The sequence below is a fragment of the Schistocerca americana genome, chromosome 4, assembly GCF_021461395.2.
Source record: "Schistocerca americana isolate TAMUIC-IGC-003095 chromosome 4, iqSchAmer2.1, whole genome shotgun sequence".
Classification (NCBI taxonomy): domain Eukaryota; kingdom Metazoa; phylum Arthropoda; class Insecta; order Orthoptera; family Acrididae; genus Schistocerca; species Schistocerca americana.
In genome coordinates this window covers 775,037,385-775,060,657 of record NC_060122.1, presented here as the reverse complement: position 1 = coordinate 775,060,657, position 23,273 = coordinate 775,037,385, and the positions used below count along the sequence as shown (strand labels likewise).

Here is a 23,273-nt window from a genome sequence, read left to right as displayed (position 1 = left end):
GAAACGACCTCCCACTCTACCACAGGTGAGGGATCAGCCTCAATGCGGGCAGTATCCCGGGCAACCACAGTCTTAGTCCGATCAGGGGATGCGTGGGACGAGCTGGCCGTCCCCGACAAACCCCCATCCGGACCCCCACAGTGATGCCCATTGGCAACAGCCTCAAGCTGTGTGACCGAAGCCAACACTGCCTGAAGCTGGGAGCGAAGGGATGCCAACTCAGCCTGCATCCGAACACAGCAGTTGCAGTCCCTATCCATGCTAAAAACTGTTTTGCAAAGAACGTCTGAAGTAATCTACAGAGAGCGCAAACAAATCGACAAAATTTAAACGGTTATTAAAATACAAGATTGCCTAGTAAATGCAGTAATGCTGCTACTTGCGCACTGCTGACACTGCTCGGCGGCGGAAGGAGACTAAGCGAAATTACACTATTCAGGTACTAAAACACGATGCTACACTCTCAAATACTATAATACGCCCGAAATTTATGAATTAAACAATGCAAGTACCAAAAACACGCAAAGAAATTAAGAATTAAACTATGTAGCAAATGGGTGAGCTAGGAGTATACGACTTGCTGCTGCAGCTGCTTATCCAACGGCGGCAGGGAGCACACTGACTGCGACCAACCGACACTGGCCGTTCAAAACAAAAACAGTAGACAAACGACTACGCGAATTTACACTATTCAGGTACTAAAACGCGATGCTACAACTCTCAAATACTATAATACGCCCGAAATCTATGAATTAAACAATGCAAGTACCAAAAACACGCAAAGAAATTAAGAATTAAACTATGTAACAAATGAGTGAGCTAGGAGTATACGACTTGCTGCTGCAGCTGCTTATCCAACGGCGGCAGGGAGCTGTAATGGTTCATGATGCACATAGAGGGGAACATGGGTACTTGAAGCTTGTAGAAATAGATACTTTTCTTTCACAAGCTATCCAATTTTTAGTTGTTAGACAAATAGAGAACAAATATACGTCTGCATACCTCGGCAGACAAGAACAGAAGAGCTATGTTACAAGCATTAAAACAAGAGATGTGTTGTAAAAAATCTGAAGGTAGATAATTTTTAATTTTTCTGCTGGCCTCTTAGATTACATTAATGTGGCGTAATACGAATTAATATATCTTTGGGACATTCAACTGGCACCTGTATCAAATAATACATCTCGTTTGTCTATGGAGATAAACATTACAGGTACGTACACAGTACAAATGCATCCAGTGGGTGCAGGCTGCAGAGGGCATGCCTGGAACCAACTATGGAGGGAGAAGGCCACAGATATAAAAACTGGACCTGTTCCATTCGAAGAGCAGTCTCGGGTAACATCTGGTGAAGAATGGCTCTGATATTTGGCAGAATACCCGACACTTCAAAGATGTCAACAGGTCGCTGGGGAAGGCAGAAGAATTACATCGATATATAATAGCATATGGCTGAAGAGGATACATGTAATAGCTAAAAAAGTTTTTCTCAGTGGGATAAAATTCGGGGGGTGGGGTGGGGGGGGGTGTGTTTCTTCTAGGCGCTTCAGTCTGGAACCGCGTGACCGCTACGGTCGCAGGTTCGAATCCTGCCTCGGGCATGGATGTGTGTGGATGTGTGTGATGTCCTTAGGTTAGTTAGGTTTAGGTAGTTCTAAGTTCTAGGGGACTGATGACCACAGATGTTAAGTCCCATAGTGCTCAGAGCCATTTGTACCATTTTTGTGTTTCTTCCTGGGGTGGTGCTAAATCAATCTCTTTATTTCTGTGTTGGGGGGTGTTGATATTTTTTCACCAAGGTGACCATTTCTCCCCAAAACTCGCTCCCTGTTACATGTATGATGAGAGTTACAAGAACAAATACTTACAAATTTTTGTGCTTGTAGAGGGTGGGATGGTTCTACAATAGGAAGTATAATAGGAAGTATCCCACAGTGAGGGGTCCATGCATCCTAAACTTTAATGACACATCATGTCATGTTGGATGACATAAGTTACTTTACTTGACACAGTCCATTATATTACATGACATGTGTACTAATACTAATAAGTAAAAGAGTGTGAATATGTCAAGAGGTTTTAATTTAAATATCTTTGAAGCTACCAAATGAGTTGAAAAGCTACTTCCCTTCTTTTACATCCCCAACTCTGCCAGGACATACTCACCTTTTTGTGCTACGGTAGGAGCTTTTTCTTTCTGGATAGTTTAATACCCAGACTTTCATCATGCTGTACATTCTTTGCAACTGAATCTTCTAGTTTGGTCTGAAAAATATTTTGCCTATATGGCTTGGCTTATACATATGTTTAGGCTCACCTTCAAAATCAAACAATGGAACATCTAGAATGGAATAATGACAGTATTGTGAAAAGGATAGTTGATACTCAGCGTATAGTGGAGATGCTGAGTCGCAGATGGTCACAACAAAAAGACTGTCAAAAAGTGAGCTTTTGGCCAACAAAGCATTTGGCGGGGAGAGGCAAAAGGTGCCCCCCCCCCCCCCACTACACACACACACACACACACACACACACACACACACACACGCACGACCGCATTCTCTGGGTGCTGAGGCCACACCGCAAGCAGCAGCAAATTATGGGAGAAGCCATCCAGGGGTGGGGGTTTGGAGAAGGTGGGGGGGGGGGGGGAGGTGTAAGGGATAGCAGGATAGGGTTGGGGCATGGTAAAGTGCTGCTTGTAGGAGCATACAGGAACAAGGTGGAGAGAAGGTAGGACAGCTAGGTGCAGTCAGAAGGTTAGACGGAGTGCAAGGGGTGGGGGTTGTTAGTAGAAAAGGAGAGAAGTAAAAAGACTTTGGGTGCATTGGAGGAATAAAGGGCTGTGTAGTGCTGGAATGTGAACAGGGAAGGGGCTAGATGGGTGAGGACAGTGACTAATGAAGATTGAGGCCAGGGGGGCTATGGGAACGGGGGATATTCTGCAAGGATAGTTCCTACCTGCACACTTCAGTAAAGCTGATGTTGGTGGGAAGGATCCAGATGGGACAGACTGTGAAGCAGTCATTGAAATGAAGATGGCACGCGCACCAATGGGGGTTCAACTGTTTCTTGGTAACAGTTTGTCAGTGGCTATTCGTGCGGACAGACAGCTTGTTGGTTGTCATGCCAATGTAGAATGCAGTACAGTGGTTACAGCTTAGCTTGTAGATCACATGACTTGTTTCAGAGGTAGCCCTGCCTTTGATGGAATAAGTGATGCTTGTGACTGGACTGGAGTAGTTGGTGGTGATGGGAAAATGTATAGAACTGGTCTTGCATCTAGTTCTGTTACAGGGAATGACCCATGAGGCAAGTGGTTGGGATCAGGGGGTTGTGTAGGGATGGACAGGGATGTTGTATAGGTAGGTGGCGGAATATTGCTGTTGCAGGGGTTAGGGAGGGTGGTGGGTAGGACATTCCTCATTTCAGGGCATGAGGAGAACAGTCGAAACTCCGGTGGAGAAAGTGATTCAGTTGCTCCAGTTCTGGGTGGTACTGAGTCATGAGGGGGAATGTCCTCTGTGGCCAGACGATGGGACTTACGGAGGCAGTTGGTGAATGGAGAGATAGCATCTGACAGGTGGACCCCCAGTTGCTGAGCACACTGCCGAACACGACATTCTTCATTTCGGTACTGCTTCACAGCCTGGCCCTACAATATATCCTTTGTTCCCGTAACCCTCCTAGCCTCAACCTTAGTTAGTCATTGTCCTTTGCCCACGTATCCCCTTCCATGTTCCCATTACAGCACTACACAGCCCTCTTTTCCAGCTTCTCCCATCAACTGCTGCTTGCAGTTTGGCCTTGGCAGCTAGAAACAGTGGTTGTGTGCGCGTGTGTTGGTTGAGTGTGTGGAATTCTGATGAGAGCCTGTTTAGCCGAAAGCTTTGTTTGACAGTCTTTTTGTTGTGCCTATCTACAACTCAGCATCTCTGGTTTATGCACGTCTTGTATTATGCTGAGCACCACTGTTTGTACTTTCTACATTTGAGATGCTGTTTTCTTTCTTTCTTTTTTTAATAAAAGTTTGTAGACTGCCTCAATGTAATAATTTGTGACTTTTCTGAGATAGTTTATCATAATCTTTTATGAGAACGGTGTGTTTACCCAGAGTTATAAATACTTAGAAATATTTTTACTGTAGCTACAGTTTCTGTTGGGTAGAATCTGTATTTACTTTCTCTTAATAGGTGCTTCTTCTTCTTCTTCTTCTTCTTCTTCAGATAGTTGTCAGGACTGTTTTGGGCTTTGTTGGTCTGCAAGTTATTGTATACCATTTTATATGTTTGTTTATCTTCAGGCTTGCAGCTTTTGGCATTTCTCTAATAACCCAGTGTTTGGCAGAACTCTGAGCTTACTTACTTGTCAGTTGCATTTTTTGCCTACTGTTAGCTATGTTAGTAGTTAAATGATGTATTAGTTTATATTCAAATGCAAGTGCGCATGCACACAGAGATTATTTTTGCTTTCTGTAGAGATAAATACACAGCTTTTGCTTCAGTGCTGGCTTTTATTATTTGACAGACAATTTAGTGTTAACTGGTAATGAATTATTCTTCAGAGGGCAGCACTGAGGAAACTGATGCATCATCTTCATGTGCTGGTCGCAGTGCACCTGTGTCAAGATTAGGGGAAGACTTATTGAGGATGTTCCTTGAAGAAATAAATCCAGATGTTACTGTGGAAGTTGGAGGTAGACGGATGAAGGCCCATAAATGCATTTTGTCATCTCGCTGCCAGTATTTTGCTGCCATGCTTAGTGGTGGATGGGTTGAAAGTGCTGGCAATGTTATTTCATTACAAGGGTAAGAAACTATTACAGCTATAACTAAATTTTTAGTTGTAATGAACTTCATGTCAACAAATACAAAATGTGTTTGTTATCATTTATCATATAGTTTGCAGATATTGTTTTTCTGTATCAGTAGTAAGTATTGTCAGTCACAATAGTTGTTTTGAACTGTAAAGTGAAATGTTTCATGCCTGGCAACATAAAATACAGGGGAACTGGTTATATTGGATTTTAAAGTGGAAATTCACAGGTCATCTCAGTATGAAGGTATTGTGCATTGAATGATGACAAGGTTAGAATTGCACTCTGCATAAGCAAAGACTTCCTGTTTTAATTATGATGTTGGCATTGTCATCACTCGCAGAATTTGAACACTAAAGCAAGCACATGAATCTTAGTAGCCATATCGTTTGCGCCATTGTGGTTTTGTTTTGCAGAAATTCTTAGTACACTGTTGTAGAGTTATATGAAGTCTTCTGGACACACGAAATCAGAAATCTTCCAAGCACACTAGATTCATGTTGACTGTTCGTAAAGATAATTATTATTTGTGTTGCGACTTCATGGTTTTCAATCTATGAACAAGGAACAAGTGAATGTGAAAAATAGGCCTTTCGTTTGGCCAAATTGTCCCTTTATGAACAGCTATTGGCTGTTTACATCTGTCAGCTAATAAAAGATGTACAGTTGGTGGTATACCTACTTTTTGAGCATGGAATGACTGCTATCTGTTCCATACTTCAGTTCCTGGATACTCAAAAAATAATTCTATTCAGATTCAGGTGAAACATCCATCAATGGGGATCTGATACTCAATATCCCTAAATATGTGTGGTGGATAATGGTGAGAATTGCATTTTTGGTCATAAATACGTACCTGACTACTTTTTCACAAAAGTTCTTCGTTATGCCAAATCTAAATTCAAACACTAAGAGTTTATGTAAATTTCTGAGGTAAATGTTCTGCTCAGTTTTCATTACAATACACCACATACAATGAAAGCTGCACTGTAAATTATTCTTCAAAGGGTTACCACAGTTTATTACTGTCTCTCAAACTTGTTGAAACATAACTTTTCTATGTTCTGAAACTTTTTATACACACGTAATGCATCTTGTATTTCCCTATGTGCCTGTAAATACTCAGTTCAAATTAACATTCAGAATAATAAACGATCTGGTTTGGTACAACGTACAAGCATTAGATCAGTCTGCTAGCTAAGTAATACAATGACTGATGGGTACAAAGTTTTTAATCATCTATTGGATAGCTGCAGTGGTGCCCCAATGCACCTTGGCAGCCGTCCCATTGTCACCCTGCTGCCCCTGTGCACGATGCTGAGAGCAAGATTTGGTAGGTGATATAAAAAGAGGCAAATGAATGGCAGCTATAGACGGATCGTTACATGCATCCCCTTAGAGACGAAGCAGCTCAGTGTAAGTTGCAGGTTGGACAAAACAAGTCGTTAGTTGGGTCAACTGCAAATTGACATCTTCAGAGGCAAAAACTTTAAGCTGATAACAAAAGATTAGACATAGACTCATGTTGGAATTGCTACAATTTAAGCACTGTGTACCTCTTTATGTTTTTACAACACTTTTCGTTGTCAATCAATCATCAGCAGGGCCAGGAAAATTTTGCGTAAATGATGAAGTGAAAAATAATGCAGTTTTCAGTGACATGATGCAAAATTAGCAATTTTTATGAAATGTTGTGAAATTTTGCATTTTCCCCATTGCTTTGTAAAAATATTGTAAATCTGTCAGCAGCAGTTTATATTGATAATTGATAATTATTGAATGCTGAAATTGGTTCTTTATTTTTTTTTCTACGAGAATTGCATATAATCTTAAGATCAGTTGCTTTTTGCCTAAGGAACTACGGCTCTAGATGTGACAAGTCTTACACTGAAGTAACAGTTTGTTATCTTTGTGACACTTTTCACGTCCAACTCTCTCGCGGATTGTAAAATTGTTACTCTTTGGTTTATTTATTCTCTTTGTAACAACACATTTACGAAAAGAGTTACGTGAAATACTTTTAGCAATGCTGTGCTTTGCTTTTCTTTATCATCATTACCTTTTAGCGGAATAAAATGTATATATGGAAGTCTTATTGTTCTGTATCTGGCCTACAATTTAAGGAACGATTTTTCATAACTGCAACTCATGCTAAGAATCAATGTATCTTCCCTACTTCATAGTGATTAAAAGTTGAAATTACTTTGTTATGAACACTGATGTTACAGTTCGTGTGATCGTTCAAAAACACAAGTTCGCAGTGGATTTTATTTCTCGTTAAAATGCTATTTCATACCACGACTAGCCCAAGAACATGAGACTCTCATTAAAAAATACGTTGTCACTATAAAGTTTGCCAGATCAGAACGGAGCACAGCAAGATTCCTATCAGATTCTGAAGGTACATTAAATTTTTTTTGCACTGTAAATTATATCCTATCAGCAGCCCGCGTCAATCTGCAACACATCATAAAATCTGCTGATCTTCACTGCCAGTCTGGGAGCTAAAAGAAATAATATTATTTTTACTATTATTTTACTGCTTCCTTGCGGTATGCTCGACTATATTGTAAGTCGTTTAAATACGCCGCGGCAGCGGCTCTTCATTCTCCACGCAGCTCAGCACCACAGATAATATTTATATAACTGAAAAATGTCTCAACAGGATGGGATAATATGCAAGCAAGCTTAACAATAAATAATACAAGTTTTCATTTAAACACCTCTATTAAAACCTTTAAATATCTCAGTGATTACAGACCTTTGTGAATTCACACGTAATGGCGTACATTGCTTAGTCTCGACAAAAGAATGCTACATTGGCGTTCTCTACGACAACAACAGGAGATCTTACTCGCACAACTTCCAAATTAAGACGACAAAGACATTCATATTCAACACGTATTATATACTAGTTCCTTTTTTAATCTCTGTTTAACATTTATCTTCTGTGTCGGTTTTGTTACTCGCCGACGCAGACGTTTTCAGAAATAAATAATAAAAAAAATACATAATTTTATACAATAACACAATATGATACATATAATTTTCTCGTTACTACATAATATGCTGTTTTTGTTTCTTACTCGACGTTACAATGCCCCCTGGCAGCAATTGACTAACGTTAAGAATGTTCGGCAATATGCTGCCACTAACGTCTGTTTGGTTATTGTCTGTTACCTTGGTTAGAACATTCACTTTAAACTTCTTAGTTCTTTTACACTGTAGGTTTAATTACACTTTTTATACTGTTCTTTCACTTTGCGAGGTGACCGTCAACCTAGTCCCAGGGTCATTACATTTATTTGGCTCCCCCATTCGGGCTACGTGCGATCAGAAAACCTGGGAAAACTGCGCCGGAGCCATGGTCATCTCGTCTGGTTTGTTTTAATACCCAGTTTGATCACAAAAAGTTCAGATTCTATCCAATGTTCACATATAACAAAGGCTATTTGTGAGAGCATGTTAAACCTTTAGTCTCTTTGTTACCCATATAATATTTGTGTTTTGGATTGTAATGAAAGTCACTTGTTAGACATTTTTACAGTAGTATCATGAATCGTCCTTGCATTTACTCGCGACAATTGGTTTAAAATGTCCAGCATTCATGCGAGTATACTTCATTAACATGACGAAAACATATTATATCTATATATCACTGAACCAATGAATACTTTGAGTCCGTATTGAATAACTCAAGAAAAAACAAATGTTTGTCACGTCATTTCGTGTCCACTAAACCCTATTCATGTTAGTGCATTAAACACATCTTTGATAGTTCATTTGAATGACAACAATGTTGTACGGAGCTGGCGGCGCGAAGCAATTGTTGAGTAGCGTCGTCTGGAACGCCGCATGCCGACGGTCGCTGGGTTCGACGACCGGCTCTCAGTAACAGCGACGTCGTGCTGACGTGGCGCCCAAGCAGTCGCGCACCGCGGCGAACCATTCGCCGATGTCGGCGAGTGGCAGTGGTTTACCGCGACCGGCTGGCTGGCGGCACGGCACTCGTCTCGGCTTCTCCGCATGGCTCCCCGTTGTAGCGCATGAAACAAACATTCCACAACGGTGTACTGTCTTTAAGGACACAGATTACTAGCTGTGGAAGAAGATGCAACTTGTTAAAAGCGTTTATTGTTCAGTAAGCCGTCGCTTCACTGGTATGCACAGGATGGTTTGGCGTGATAACAGGTTTCTTGTGGCATTGTGACACTGGTATTCAAGGTTCGTCACACGCACATTGTACTACACATTTTCACTCACTCCACGGTTGGTACACTGCCAGAGCGTCTTTCAACACGTGAAAATGTTTCGTAACACACATACTACATGTCCCCGTCGAGCTAGGTTCGTTTAACTCGACTCTGAACGGATCAATAACTACTGTTTTTATACACTGTCTATTGTTCGTTGAGCACTGCACTAGGACAGTCTGTCACTCAACACTAGACTTATCGACGTATATATTGGTGCAGATACAACAGTCATTTTCTGTCCCTGCTACACACAATATTCCGTCCTTTCCTCCATTGTTTATGCACACAGTTTATTTTTTAATACCTTTTAACTGTTCTTCGCATACTCACTCTCATCTACATGGCGTCTATTTGTTTTTACCTTATCACAACACACTTTTCATATTGTTACTAGGCGTATACAGCCCTTTTGTAAAAATTTTTTTAATTTTCTTATCAGTGTAGCTTGCCTGGTTATCACCCATCTATCAAACAGATTTTACCATGTGCATGACAGCTTGACTTGGACATATTGATCAATAAATACTTCATTTAGCACTGGCATTATTTTTAATAATTTTTCCTATATGACTACAGTGTAGGTTCCACATTGGTTGACTTAATTCGCGTATCGCGTAATGAATATTCAAGGGCGTGTACCAAGTACACAGGCTTCAATTGAAGCATTGTTATATACAAAGCGGATTTTCCACGGAACGGGCTTGTTTTTTGATTAGCTTATGCTCCAGTGTCGTTCTCATATCACTACTGGCAGCAAACATCACATAATTGTTGCATATTACAGAGTCCATGTTTGGCTAGTCAAGACTCTCTCTCTCAGGGTTCCTTATCCTAATACAATTACAACAGTTACCTTACTATATTAGATAGCATCATTAATTGCACTTACATACTACACATAGAAAATGGTTCAAGAAATTAATCCTTTGTATAATGATTCGAGAAATTAATCCTCACTTTATCAACAAGAAGATTGTTCGTTGCTTAATGAGCCTATAATTTTTAAATGGCTCTAATTGTCTGTAAACAAAATCTTTCCCGTGTAAGCTATTGCCTACTTTCTGAATCCACTTCCTCCAAGTTTCATTACACACAAATTTCTTTCTTAATACTAACATACTTATATTCTAAAACACAATTAAAATCTTCTTACAACTATTACTCTTTATATGTGATATGTCACTGAATAAATAACTTCGCATCTTTACGTGGATACAATCCTTTGATCTTCCCCGTATGGGGATGTGCTAACAAATAGCTACATTCGTGTGGCACGCTTATTACTTCAAAAGGCCCTGAATATAGCAATTGCCACTTACTATTCTGTTTTAAGGTGGCTGAGGATTTAGTGTGGTTACGAATAAGTACCAGATCTCCTACATTATATTTCTGTTCGTTAGTTACACCTCGGTCGTACTTCCTTTTCCTCTTTGCCGCACAGCTGGTTAGTCTGTTCCATATCTTTTTCATCTTTTCCTCCCTTGTTTCTGCCTTGACTGGTAGTCTCGGCAAAGGCGTGAGCATTTCATTCGGTGTCTCATTAAATCCCTTCAATATCTCTACCGGTGGATAGCCTGTACTTGAATGGGGTGTTAAATTGTGTATTTCTACAAATTTCGGTATTAGCCCTGGCCATTTTGTATGTTGGTTCCCTATGTAGATTCTAAGGAACTTATTCAATTCTCTGAATATTCTTTCAACTAGACTGGCTTCGGGATGGAACCGGGATACCAGAATATGCTGTATATTTTGTTCCCGTAGGTAATTTTTCCAAGTTCGACCCGTGAAATAAGAAGCATTATCAGTCGTTATGGCTTCGGGTTTTCCCACTTGAGGCAAGTATTCTTGACTGATCCGCCTGACCATGGTTTTGGCAGTAGCTGATTTTATGCAATAAATTGCCAAGTATTTGGAAAAAATATCGTACATGGCCAGTGTATATTTCATACCTCCTCTGGCCATGGGATAAGGACCAGCTACATCCACAGATACTATTTGAAGCGGCCTGAGTGGAACTATGGGATGTAGCTCAAACTTAGTGGATCTATTATAATGTTTTGCTTTTTGACATATCACGCAAGTTCTAACTGTTGCCTGAACCTGGTGTTTCATACGAGGAAAGTAGCAGTATCTCGCCATGATCTCTGCACACTTTCCAATCCCTGCATGGCCCCATGCCAAGTGCGTGTGCCATATCATAACTTTTACCGACTGGTTAGGTATACATACTGCCCAGCAGTCTTCTTTCGTACTAAGTTTATGATACGAAATATGGTTCACTATTTTAAAACCTTGCTCACCTCTATTGTTAACACTATCTTCAATATTATTAATGATTTTTTTCCACATCGGATCTGCCCTTTGTAATTCGCACATGTTTTTACATATATATAAAAAATCCTTCATGTAAGTATTGTCACGCACTACCAGCACTTTATACTCCGCGGATTGCTCTAACATTTCTGCTAAATCCGGTAATCCTACCGGCAGTCGCGACAGAGCATCCGCTATTACGTTATCTTGGCCTTTTATGTACATAATCTTTATCCGGTATTCTTGTAAGACAAGCATCCATCTCCTCAGTCTGGTATGGAATAGTTTGCATGACATCAAAAAACTTAACGCCTGGTGGTCACTATACACTTTAATCTCCTTCCCTTGTAAATAATAATTAAACTTTTTCACAGCCCAGACTACTGCAAGTGCTTCCAGTTCGGTTGCCGAGTAGGCTCTCTCGCAGCTAGTTAAAGTCCTACTGGCGAAGCCGATAATCTTTATTGTTGTCGGGTCGTTTCCTTCCTCCCACTGAAATAAGCACGCTCCCAGGCCATAGGAACATGAATCCGTCGCAAGACAAAAATCTTTTGACAGATCTGGGTGCTGCAAAATATTTGCATTCAGTAGGGCGATTTTAATCGCTTCAAAAGCTTGTTGACATTTGTCAGTCCAAACCCCCTGCACACTCTTTCGTAGCAGATTTAGTAGCGACGCGTCATTTAACAACTGATTGGGCACGAACCTTCTGAAAAAAGACGTGAGCCCAAGAAACGCTTTCAATTGCCTCTTAGTGCGGGGGCTTGGAAATTCTCGGATCGCCTCTAGTTTTTTGTTGTCTGGGCGTATACCAAGTGGTGTAATAAGATGGCCTAAAAATTTAATTTTATTTCGTCCAAATTTTGACTTTTCTAGGTTTGCTGTCACACCTGCTTGCTTAAATCTCTCTAGTACTCTACGCAACAATTCCATATGTTCGTCCCAAGTAGCAGTAGCGATTACCAGATCATCAACATATACAGTGATTTTTTTCTAATAAGTCTGGACCCAGTACCGTATCGAGTGCAGTAATAAACACTCCAGCACTCACATTCAATCCGAAGGGAAGTACCTTGAATTGGTAACTCCGCCCTCCGAATATGAAAGCTGTGTACTTCCTGGATTCCGGTGTAAGGGGAATTTGCCAATATGAACTTTTCAGATCGACCGATGTCAAGTACTGTGCTCCATGAAATCGTTGTATCTGCTCATCTAAATTCTCAGGGCGAGTCCGGACAGGTATGATAATTTTGTTAATGTCCCTCGCATCTAACACTAGCCTGATTTTTCCATTGGCTTTCGCCACTGCTACAAGAGGACTACTGTATGGAGAGAAGGAGGGCTCAATGATATCCCAATCTAACATCTTCCGAATCTCTTTAGCTACTAATTCCCTCCTCGACCAAGGGATGGAGTAAGTCGCGCGACAGTATGTTTTGTGGGGCATCACCTCTATGTGATAGTGGTACCCTTTGACTATTCCTGGTCGGTCGGTAAATACCATAGTGTATTCCGATAGCAGCTGCGTCAACTGTTGCTTTTGTTTATCGCTTAAACCTTCAGATTCCTGCACTTTGGTTTGAAATGCCTCAATATTTGTTTCAAAATTTCGATCCTCTAAATTCGGGTAATAGAGGTCTGCTGCATGTGACAAATCATCAAGGTGTAGTACCCAAGGGTTCCTACCCTTGATATTGATTCGATTACAACACGGCACAAGTACCTCCTTCGATTTCATCATAGATAACTCAATCCTCCTACCCCTATTAACTATGCTTAATTTCCCCAAGGAGAGGTCGACCAATGCATCCCTCTCACGGAGAAAATCTACTCCCAGAATGCAGGCCACCTTCAATCCTTTAACAACGAGGAACGAGCTCACTATGGCTTCGTCCTCCTTACAAATCTCCACCTGCACCTGGTACTTAACTGATTGGCTCTGTGCACCAATGGCTCCAGACACCTTACAATTATTAACCGGGAAAGTCGGAATGCTATGTCCTTTTCCCAGTGCCTTAAATAACTCCATACTCATTACACTTACTGAGGCACCTGTGTCGATGATTATATTCACTGCAACATCATTGATTTTCGCTTCGATAATGGCTTGCACATTTTCGTTATTATCTTTCTTGCATTCGTGTGGTTCGTTCAGTAGATCTTTATCCATACTGACACCATCGTTGTATCGCAGCATACGTATCCCAGGTATATTATTATCACTCGTGTTGCTCTCACTCCATCCCTCGGCCATCGATGGAGAGCATATCGAGGCCGATTCTAGTTTGTTGAATTAGTTACTTGTGAAGTACTTGGAAGGCTATTGTCCGCGACCTCCACTATATGTACACTCTGATTTGTCGGCCGCCACGGCTGCGCAATAGGCGCGTTTTGCGGCGGTGGTCTATTGTTGTCATACCGGTCATTACCCTGTCGCTCTGGGCTTCTTCGCTGATTTTGCTGCCAGTTTCGATTACTATCACTATAATTGCTCTGCCACTGACCTCGCGCATTTTTCCCGCGGTTGGTCCCTGACATTCCAGATTCGTACCGGTCGTCAAATCGACGCCTTTTGTTATAGGTTGTTTGTCCATACCCATTCTGGCCTCTACCATTACTACCATTTTGCGAATGTTCTTGCCGCTTGTTACCACCCCCACCATTTCCATGGTTGTGGTTTTGTGCACTACTATTTCTGTCATGTTTACATCCTGACCCATTATTCCGCGAGTGATCACACGCTGATTTTGCGTCTTCCTGTATCAAGTCTATAGAATCTAGAACAGACAGGAAGTTTTCCATATCGCTTTCTGGTACGTGTATTAATTTCTCTTTGATATGAATGGGTAAATGTGATTTTAGTAGTCTTATTATGTCTCTTGGTGATATAGGCTCGTCCCAGTAGCGTGTTTTGTTTATATATTTTTCCAAATACCGTCTCAAATTCCCCAGACGAGGTGAGTACGGTTCGGGATTATATACTTCTTTTCTTAGCCGCTCTTGTATACAAGGCGACCAATATTTCGATAGAAATGCCCTTTCGAACTGTTCATATGTCATGCAGCTGTCTGCTACTTCTGTAGCCCACAACGCTGCATCACCTTGAATGTACGACATTACGTATTGAATTTTCTGTGTTTCGTTCCACACACTGGGCAAGATATTTTTAAAGCTTTTTATGAATACTACTGGGTGTACTAATTTCCGTTCAGTAGTAAACGTTTGAAATTGTCTATTTTTGATTAAACTTTCTTCCACTAATATTTTTGAACTACATGGTTTTGCTCCTTGGACATATGCTGTGTGCTCCGAACCGAAGCTACAGCTCTTCGCATTATCGACTACAGATTCCCCATTGTTGTATCGCGTATAAGTTTGTGCATTGCCAAAACCATGGGCTGTTGGCGACAGAGGTTCCTGTTCCAAATGTTTTCGGCTTTGTGCTAAACCCTTCTCCAGGTCGGATATCCGTTTGTTCATATTCACTTGCCACTGCTGAATATCCTCACTGAGTATTTGTTTGATGGTTTGCACGTCGTTCTGTACCTGACTATTCACTGCGGTACTGAACGATTCGGATCCTCTATTTGCTATGGCTGCTTGTACTTTGGAATTAATGTTCTTGTCAATCTCACACTCCTTCACTTCTAGCCATGAGTTGAATTCTGTTTCAATTTTAGTTGCTTGTTCGTTCCACTTCTGCTCTACAAGCTGCGTGGAATCTGTTTCTAGCTTTTCTACTCGATTGGCTAATACACCTATTTCGTCTACCCTGTTAGTGTTTGCTACTTGCAGGTTGTTGACCTGTTCAGTCAGCTCCTGCACGGCCTTAGGTATCGACTCATAATTCTGTTTCATATCTGCAATCTCTTTTTTCATGTTTTCTAACGATTGCACAAGTTGCTGGTCCCGCTCAGCTTGCCGGCGATCTCGCTCAGCTTGCTGGGCAAGGAAACTTTCTGTTAACTGGCGATCTCGCTCAGCTTGCTGGGCAAGTAAATTTTCTGCTAGCCTACGATCTCGCTCAGCTTGCTGGCGGTCTCGCTCGACTTGCTGTTGCGCAAATTCTGCCTGGTAATTCAGCATGCGTTCTAATATAGCCTGAAGCGAATACCCACCAGGCAGATTACCACTCTCTGGTTCCTGCTTTTCTGGTGGTGGTACAACTTCTTTCTCTACATCCCCTTGAGGACTAATGGGCGGTGGCACCACTTCCTGTGCCCCTGCCCCCACATTCTCACATGTTATATCCTCAAAGAGAGTACTAGTACTACTTGAGGTACCCGGTTCCACATTTCCTGCACTAACTAATTGTTGTTCCTCAGTATCCATATTGCTCGGACGTTGACTACGCAACTTAACCATATTCATAAATTGCTTACTAAACCACAAAGTCTGACAGTTTTGCCCCTTGCACACAAAATACGTTAATTTATCTACACTAACTGCACACTAAAATTTACTATCTACCATCAACTTTGTCCTGTCACAAACACTAACATCAAACTACGCACAATATGCACACCACTAGCAAAATGAGATCACTTCACTGGAGCTCGACTTCTACAAACAGGACAACTACACTGTAGTCTTACCTTTAGTTTATCTTATCTCGGGGTTCGGCTGCCCCCGGATTACATAGTCGTTACAGCTTCTCAGTACTATCAGGATCGTCTTCTCAGACTCGTTTGCAGTAGTACGGTTTGTCATGAAAGAGTATTTACACATTCATTAAAACATAGCATTGATCATGATATACATACATACATTTATCACTAAATACATATATATCTACACATACATAACAATCAACACTGAAAGAAAAATACATAAAATTTTATATTTGTGGCCACTGCAAATTCGGGCCCCGCGTTTTTGGGCGACAGTTTCACATCCAACTCTCTCGCGGATTGTAAAATTGTTACTCTTTGGTTTATTTATTCTCTTTGTAACAACACATTTACGAAAAGAGTTACGTGAAATACTTTTAGCAATGCTGTGCTTTGCTTTTCTTTATCATCATTACCTTTTAGCGGAATAAAATGTATATATGGAAGTCTTATTGTTCTGTATCTGGCCTACAATTTAAGGAAAGATTTTTCATAACTGCAACTCATGCTAAGAATCAATATATCTTCCCTACTTCATAGTGATTAAAAGTTGAAATTACTTTGTTATGAACACTGATGTTACAGTTCGTGTGATCGTTCAAAAACACAAGTCCGCAGTGGATTTTATTTCTCGTTAAAATGCTATTTCATACCACGACTAGCCCAAGAACATGAGACTCTCATTAAAAAATACGTTGTCACTATAAAGTTTGCCAGATCAGAACGGAGCACAGCAAGATTCCTATCAGATTCTGAAGGTACATTAAATTTTTTTTGCACTGTAAATTATATCCTATCAGCAGCCCGCGTCAATCTGCAACACATCATAAAATCTGCTGATCTTCACTGCCAGTCTGGGAGCTAAAAGAAATAATATTATTTTTACTATTATTTTACCGCTTCCTTGCGGTATGCTCGACTATATTGTAAGTCGTTTAAATACGCCGCGGCAGCGGCTCTTCGTTCTCCACGCAGCTCAGCACCACAGATAATATTTATATAACTGAAAAATGTCTCAACAGAATGGGATAATATGCAAGCAAGCTTAACAATAAATAATACAAGTTTTCATTTAAACACCTCTATTAAAACCTTTAAATATCTCAGTGATTACAGACCTTTGTGAATTCACACGTAATGGCGTACATTGCTTAGTCTCGACAAAAGAATGCTACATTGGCGTTCTCTACGACAACAACAGGAGATCTTACTCGCACAACTTCCAAATTAAGACGACAAAGACATTCATATTCAACACGTATTATATACTAGTTCCTTTTTTAATCTCTGTTTAACATTTATCTTCTGTGTCGGTTTTGTTACTCGCCGACGCAGACGTTTTCAGAAATAAATAATAAAAAAAATACATAATTTTATACAATAACACAATATGATACATATAATTTTCTCGTTACTACATAATATGCTGTTTTTGTTTCTTACTCGACGTTACACACTTCCTGACAATTTTGCACAAATTCTTGTACAAAAAAAGGTGTGTTTTTGAGAAATCTTTAACATTGTGCATTAGTTAAATTAGTTTATTTTTCTAGTATGCAAGCTTGCTTATGTGGGGTGCTCCTGTTGTCTAAATAGAAAAAAGAATACATTGTATTCTCCAGAAGGCAGAGTTTAAAAACCCAAAAATGAAAACAAATATGGCACTTTAGTTGTGCAAATTTCATAACCAATTTTTGACCGAACCTAGTCCCCGGCCTACACAACAGGTGCAACCAACTTCATTTACAAAATAGTAAAAGGAATATTGACTAAGGATTCTCAGTGATCTGTTTTACTACTGGAAACACATTTGCCTGACATTGTGTGTCCTGAGCGGTGATTGGCTGATGGAAACAAACTGAGTGAATGCAATGTTGGTTTATGTGTTTATGAAGGTAAAGTGATGTATTTTGTGCTGTTCATATTTATAATTGTGTACTAAACAAATATGCAGTTAAACTTGTGCATCATGTTAAAGATCTCTCCAAAAGACTCTATTTCTGTGACACAAATTGTACCAAAAACATTGGGAAATCTGATGTTGCTGGGTAAAATGTTACCTGTTTCCAATTTAAAGGTAAAGATTGCTTCAGTACTGTGGGAAAATGAAATTTTGGTCATCAAACCCATAAACTTGTGAGAAATGTAAAGGGACTAATACTTCAAGCAAAAGTGAAGGAAATGCTGAAACGCTGGGTTGCATCTTCAAATTAGGCTAACAACTCTTTTAGCCATTGATCCATGTATTAAGTCTGGATTCTTGATTCAACAGTGGGATGATAATGAACTGCTACAATGCTGACATAATAGTCTATATGCACACATAGAATGGCTGATCTCAGCTGTCTAAGATATTCTGAAGATATACAGATCCCTTTATAATTTAGTGGGAAAAGCAACTTTTCAAGCCAATAGGACATGGTGTTGTGCTGAAGACAATTTGCCTTCCTGTTCAAATGTAGTCTCCTGACACTTGCTTTCACATCACAGGAAAGTATTACACAATGGAAAATCCAGGATGGAATAACGACAATACTATGAAAAGGACGGACTGATACGCACTGCTATATAGCAGACACTCATTCACAGACAGGCACAACAGAGACTGCTACACATTGAAGCTTTCAGCTAAATGACCCTCATCTAAACTAGAAAACTCATACACACATCCACACAAGCTCAAATCACACACACAAGACCACTGTCTCTGGTCACGGTATGTGTACTGTTTATAATGTGTGAGAGTGAAGCATTGTTGAAATTTACTGTTTTTTTTTGTGTGTTTTAATTTGTTAGTATTAGTTTCAAGTTGTAATTTGGTCACTGTAAGGTGTCTGTGTTTCTGCTCCTTCCCTCAGATGAGCTGCAATACGATTTATGGTTACTGTGATGGTGCAGACACATTTTAGCATGAATGCAGTAATCATATTTAAATCGAACAAGCTGAAGTAACCTTTGAAAGATATGACTGGAAGCTACTCCTATAAATAAATTGTGTAAACGTAGTAACATTACGTTTTTGTGTTGTGTCATCAGTTAGAGTAATTGGAAGAGTTTTGACTTTTCAGTCATTTGGGATGAATTCTTTATCATATCTGATACTATTTTTCTATGCAAAAAGGTGCTATATTTCACAAATTTTGTGTTCATTTTCAGATTCTCATATAATGCAGTCCATTTTGCACTTTGCCACATCTATAGTGGAGCAAGCAACATACCAGATAGTATTAGCATAGTAGAGTTAGCAACATTGGCTGACATGCTTGGTCTGGAGGGCCTGAAAGAAGTAATTATGTATACTTTGAAAGTAAAGTATTGCCATTTTTTTCACAAGGTAGGTCCATACAAATATATTTATTATTAGGCCAAATATTTTAATTTGTCAATAATGCAGTAAAGCAATTTGTACTGACATTGAACAGACATGAGATATGTCTCAGTAGTGTTTTAATACACTTGTCAAAGGAGTGATCATTTATTTACTATATGTAATGAATGTACATTATAAATGTCAAAATATCATAAATTGTTGTAGTTAGTTTTAACCGCTTGATATGGAAACATGACCTTTTTATTCTGACGGATGTTCACTGTTCACCGTATTTGCTATAAAAAGCTTTTGAGTGACTGCATTTTATTTGTAAAATGCAAAACTGTCCTAGGTCTTTCTGAGTGTTTGATTTGCCACCTCTCATTGGGGCCCATTTATTAATGAAACAAAAGATGATTTTAAATTACAAACAATGGAAAGTCTAGAATGGAATGGATAGATTGCTTCCCACTCTACAAAGGTGGTGTTGAGTCACAGAATGGACAATGAAGAAGAATGCTGGAAATATTTCAGCTTTTGTACAAAGTTCCTCTTCAGAAGCAGAAAACTCATGTTGCATTTCTTTTATTTTATGTATTTCTCCATCCAAGAATTTCCATTATTGTTGTGTATTTGCAGCATTCTTTTTCATTGTGCTGGTCTTTGACTCAATGCCACCCCTGTACGGTGAGTAGCAGTCTGTCATTTTGTTGTAGGTTTCAGTTACAGTTCACTTTACACTTTATAGTCAATAATACAATAATTTTTTTTTCAGTGACAGTACCTCCATAACCACTGCACTTCCTGTTCTTTAATCTCATACCCTGCAAGCAGGTTTTGCACTTGATATCGGAGGTCCTGATTGCTTAATTGTTCTTTGTACAGCATTAGTTGATGTAATTTGTTTTTTATTAATGATGACACATCTTTCCTTTAACATATGAGAAGCAGATATGGTTTTGAGAATGTAAAGCACTTTTATTAGTTTTTTGCTAACAAATTCCTATATCAATATGCAGGGTGAGTCATAAATAAGGAAAATATTTTTGTGCAATGTCACACATTGCGTTACAAACACACAAAAATTTTCCCATGTTTTTGTGGCAGTAAATGGAACTGCAGCAAAATTTTGTAAAATTGAGAAATGTGGAGGGAAATGTTGAGTGTTCTTATGCAGCTACCTGAGCCAGGAGGAAAAACTGGCAAGGCTGTATAACTTATCTGCATTATAAGCAGCATTCTTCCTTGCATCATCACCCACTCTTTCTGTTTACAGCTCCAACTTCATAATGCATCAGACTGTTGTAGTTGTTGCACTGTGTGGTTCTCAAGTCCTTACACAATTGTTTTTACTCTGTGATGAGATGTGTTTTTTTCCCATATCTTCCAGTGCTGTCAAATACAAATCAGGACTTTAGAGTATCCTGTGATAAGTTTGTGGAAGACCAACATGTTCATATCTTTGAGGTTCAGTGTTTCATAAAAAGGTCAATTTGTTTCTTATTTTGTGAACAAGCCCTGGAGAAAAGACATAACAGCAATAGATCTTGATTTGTGTGTAGCAGTATGCGATATTTGGAATATTTTTCCTCATTTATAACTCATTGTGTATATAAGACGATATATTCCTGCTTATTGAACACTAGAGACATTGAGTAGCAGATAGGCATAGAACAACAATATGCAAAGATTAGAGTGCCACTCATGGCAAGGAAGTGTTGAGTTGCAGAGAGGTGTAATGAAAAAGAATACAAGAAATATTTTTTTTTGCTTTCGGACTGTCTTCCTTCAGAAGTAGAACTCTCACATACACGTACACATACACATGGCCATTGTAGTCACAGAATGCTAAGGCCTGACTCTGAGTCTGGCTTTAGTGCCTGATGACACTGAATCACTGTGTGTGTGTGTGTGTGTGTGTGTGTGTGTGTGTGTTGTTGTTGTTTTTGTTTGTATGAATGCATGAGAGTTTGAATTCTGGAGAAGTATTGTTTGAAAGCAGAAAAAATGTTCCTAGTGTTGAAACTTCCTGGCAGATTAAAACTGTGTGCCCGACCGAGACTCGAACTCGGGACCTTTGCCTTTCGAGTGCTAGTTCTGCAAGGTTCGCAGGAGAGCTTCTGTAAAGTTTGGAAGGTAGGAGCCGAGGTACTGGCAGAAGTAAAGCTGTGAGTACCGGGCGTGAGTCGTGCTTCGGTAGCTCAGTTGGTAGACCACTTGCCCACGAAAGGCAAAGGTCCCGAGTTCGAGTCTCGGTCGGGCACACAGTTTTAATCTGCCAGGAAGTTTCATATCAGCGCACACTCCACTGCAGAGTGAAAATCTCATTCTGGAAACATCCCCCAGGCTGTGGCTAAGCCATGTCTCCGCAATATCCTTTCTTTCAGGAGTGCTAGTTCTGCAAGGTTCGCAGGAGAGCTTCTGTAAAGTTTGGAAGGTAGGAGCCGAGGTACTGGCAGAAGTAAAGCTGTGAGTACCGGGCGTGAGTCGTGCTTCGGTAGCTCAGTTGGTAGAGCACTTGCCCGCGAAAGGCAAAGGTCCCGAGTTCGAGTCTTGGTCGGGCACACAGTTTTAATCTGCCAGGAAGTTTCATATCAGCGCACACTCCGCTGCAGAGTGAAAATCTCATTCTGGTTCCTAGTGTTCTTTTTCATTGTGCCTGTGACTGAACACCTCCTCTATGTAGTTAGTATAAATGTGTCCTCTCCATGTTGTTGTTATTGCATCCAGTTATTTTCATTGTCTGAACTTTTGTTTTGACTACAATTTTGTGTTTTAATACCTGGAGTAATTTTATTGCAACTAGATACAGTATCTACATAATTTAAGGCATTTTCATGTAGCTTGTAACTAATGAGTTTATATTGTCATAGTTGAAAACTGTTTCTTTATTTTTAAGCCATGTTCTATGTGTGCTGTTGGAGTACTGGAATGCCTTCCTCTGGCTGCAGCATACGGATTGGATGATATTTACAGAAAAAGTTTAAAGTGGATCACCAAACACTTTGTGAAAATTTGGCCTACAAAAGGTTTTGCTACCTTACCAAGAGAATTAATAGATAAATGTTTCCAGCAGCATGTTGTTCACATGGTAAGCTCTCAGATAGCTAGAAAACCAAACATTCATCTTTTAAGCTCAAGATCATTTGAATCGCACACTCTCATCTGAAAATTGTCATGAATATTTTAAACAGCAGTTTCGCAGTTGTGTGAAAGAGCCAGTGAACTTGGCTTTGTGTTACTTGGCTGTTATATGAAAGGGACTGCTCTGTTTTTTAGCCCCCCCCCCCCAAATCAGTTGCTTGATTAACTTTGAGCCTTTGTTGATTACACAATAGATTCTTTTGGAGTAAAGTTCTCTGCAGTCAGTTTTACTGAATACTGTGTCAATACCTTAGATCTCAGTAAAGTTGTGTTTTGCAGGGTATTGAAATTGTGTTTTGCAGGGTATTGAAATGTATTGCAATTGCTCTCTCTTTTGTTTTCCTCCAGTTCTGAAACGTAGTTGAATCTCGGACACCTTGATGCTAGTTATTCATTCACTAAAATTTCAAAGTTAAATAAATAATAGGAGACTGTTAATTGTCATTGATTCTCCAAGTTTTTCCAGTGACTAGAATAATTAATATTTTCATGTATTATTTGCACGTTTAATATTTAAATTGGAACCTTTCCTTTCATTATTAAGGTGAGTTAGTGATTGGCTTCTGATTGTGAGAGTTTGTTTGTTTGTTCCTCGAGATATTAGGAACATGTCATTGAGATGTAACTTGCGTGGTTAGTGCTGTATACATTACTGATGACAAAGTAGGAGCAAAAGTGGGAGTCAGTGTAAAAAAACTGTAAATTAAAGTTAAAATGTTGCAAGTACTGCTCATCAGAAGCTGTAAATGTGTAGTGATGTTGAGTAAGATGGTCGTCTCTCAAATTGGTGGCAAGTGTTTAGAGTCCCAGGTGATAAGAACTCT

The 23,273-nt window shown here is 39.7% G+C and overlaps 1 protein-coding gene across 1 annotated transcript in view; it reads left to right on the top strand.

Annotated features, from left to right (window-relative positions):
* The window catches only part of LOC124612306, a 209,069-nt gene that overhangs the window by 106,672 nt on the left and 79,124 nt on the right, over window positions 1–23,273 (top strand). The window contains exons 5-7 of the mRNA XM_047140422.1: window positions 4,565–4,808; window positions 19,152–19,329; window positions 22,205–22,396. Of these exons, the coding sequence (XP_046996378.1) occupies window positions 4,565–4,808; window positions 19,152–19,329; window positions 22,205–22,396 (614 nt within the window). The remainder of the gene's footprint in view (window positions 1–4,564; window positions 4,809–19,151; window positions 19,330–22,204; window positions 22,397–23,273) is intronic.